Raw genomic sequence first — 1,553 nt, 5'->3', positions numbered from 1 at the left:
TGCGGGCCAGGTATTTATTGACAGGAACAGCGCTGGCTGAGGGTCCTCAGCGCCCAGCTGGCCAGCAGGCACACAGGGCCCGGCGCTCGGCCTGCAGCAGGAGGGTCTCCGTCTGCAAAGCAACAAGAGGCTATAAGAGTGCCCGCAAAGCTGCTCCCTACCCTCTCTCAGGACCTCCGCCCGTACCCACATCCTCGTGTTTTGGAGACTGTCAGCCACACACTACTGCTGTGTCTCGTCCCACTCACCCACCTCCCTCCAATGGCCTCTACTGAGCAGGTGCTGTTCTGGGTCCCTGCTCAGCCACCTCTCAACTCCCAACACCTCACGGGGGTCATATCCTCTAATCCTCCCACTGAAATCTCCAAGGATAAGTTGGGGCTGCCCCTCCTAAGGGATCTCCTGGCCTCGGTTGGGTCCTTTGGGAATTGCCAGGAAAAGGTACCAGGGCTGGTAGGTGTAGGACCAGGCAGGGCCTCTCCTTTCTACTTCCAAGAATTCTCCCTTTTTATGGACTTTTATGAGCCCCTGGCACAAGTGAAAAAGCCTTTGACTGAGCCCCAAGGCCTGAGGGTTCCTATTTATCCAGGTTTGAAGGGGGCTCCTGAGTCCCCCTGTGCACTACCAGGCCCCCTCCAGACCACGGGCCTCCAGCCACACCCACTTTCACTCCAGCCACGCCCACTTTCTCAGCCACTTAACATCCGGCCACACCCACTTCCCCAGCCTCAGTTTCCTCTCTGGCCTTGGGCTGCATCCCCCATCTAGAAGATCCTGTATTGGGGGTGGTGGTTCTTCCCCAAGAGTCAGGTCTCCCAGAGCAACCAGAGGTGATGGTCACAGGACAAAGTGCCCAGTAGGCGTTGGGGGTGCTAGCAGCAGAGGGTGCTGAGAATGGGGAGGTTCTCAAGGGTGAGGCCTGTGCCCAGAATGCCAGAGAAGGGGTCACAGATTTGGCAGATTGGGGTTCACCCAAGGGCTTGGGCGTTCTGGGAACAGTGGCCTACACCCCCCTTGAGGGTGCCTCCAGCCCACACTCCACACCCCTCAGCACTCCATGAGCCCCAGGAAAGCCCAGGCTATCCTAGGGGCTCTGGCGGGCGCTCACCCTCGCGTCCAGGCTGTAGGCCGTCTTCCGCAGGTCCTGCAGGGCGCGCTGCATGAACTCGAACGCGTGGCAGTCAACGCACGGGCGGCCTGAGCGGGGAACGGGTCACGGTGGAGGGGTAAGCCGTCTTAAAGGGGTATTCTCCCTCACAGCCCACCGTGCCCCTGCTAGGTACCACCGAGCGGTGGAAAGCGAGTCCCCCTTCCCCGCCTCTTCACCTCCCACCGAAGGGGCGGACCCACTCCTGGGAACAAAGGCAAGGCGCGGGCCCTCCTCGCACGCCCCCTGGAGCTCCGGGTGTGGCTGCGAGGTTGTGCACCCGGGGCGGGGCGGGGGGGCTGCGCTGGCTTCGGGCCACGCTGGGAGTCGGAGGGAGGGTGCCCCAGCTGCAGGACCGCACAGGCTTCTCCCCCGCACTGCAGGCCCCCGCCCCCGACCCGCGCCC

At 62.8% G+C, this 1,553-nt stretch overlaps 1 protein-coding gene across 1 annotated transcript; it reads right to left on the bottom strand.

Annotated features, from left to right (window-relative positions):
- NICOL1 (NELL2 interacting cell ontogeny regulator 1) lies at nt 1-1,213 on the bottom strand (the record flags this gene model as incomplete). Its single annotated transcript, XM_006152954.2, has 2 exons — nt 1-112; nt 1,109-1,213. Coding segments are annotated over 2 exons (171 nt in total), but the record flags the coding sequence as incomplete, so codon positions are not given.
- Between the last annotated feature and the right edge of the window lie 340 nt (nt 1,214-1,553).

This window comes from Tupaia chinensis, unplaced genomic scaffold (assembly GCF_000334495.1).
Source record: "Tupaia chinensis unplaced genomic scaffold, TupChi_1.0 Scaffold000360_1, whole genome shotgun sequence".
Classification (NCBI taxonomy): domain Eukaryota; kingdom Metazoa; phylum Chordata; class Mammalia; order Scandentia; family Tupaiidae; genus Tupaia; species Tupaia belangeri.
This window is presented reverse-complemented; position numbering and strand designations above follow the sequence as displayed.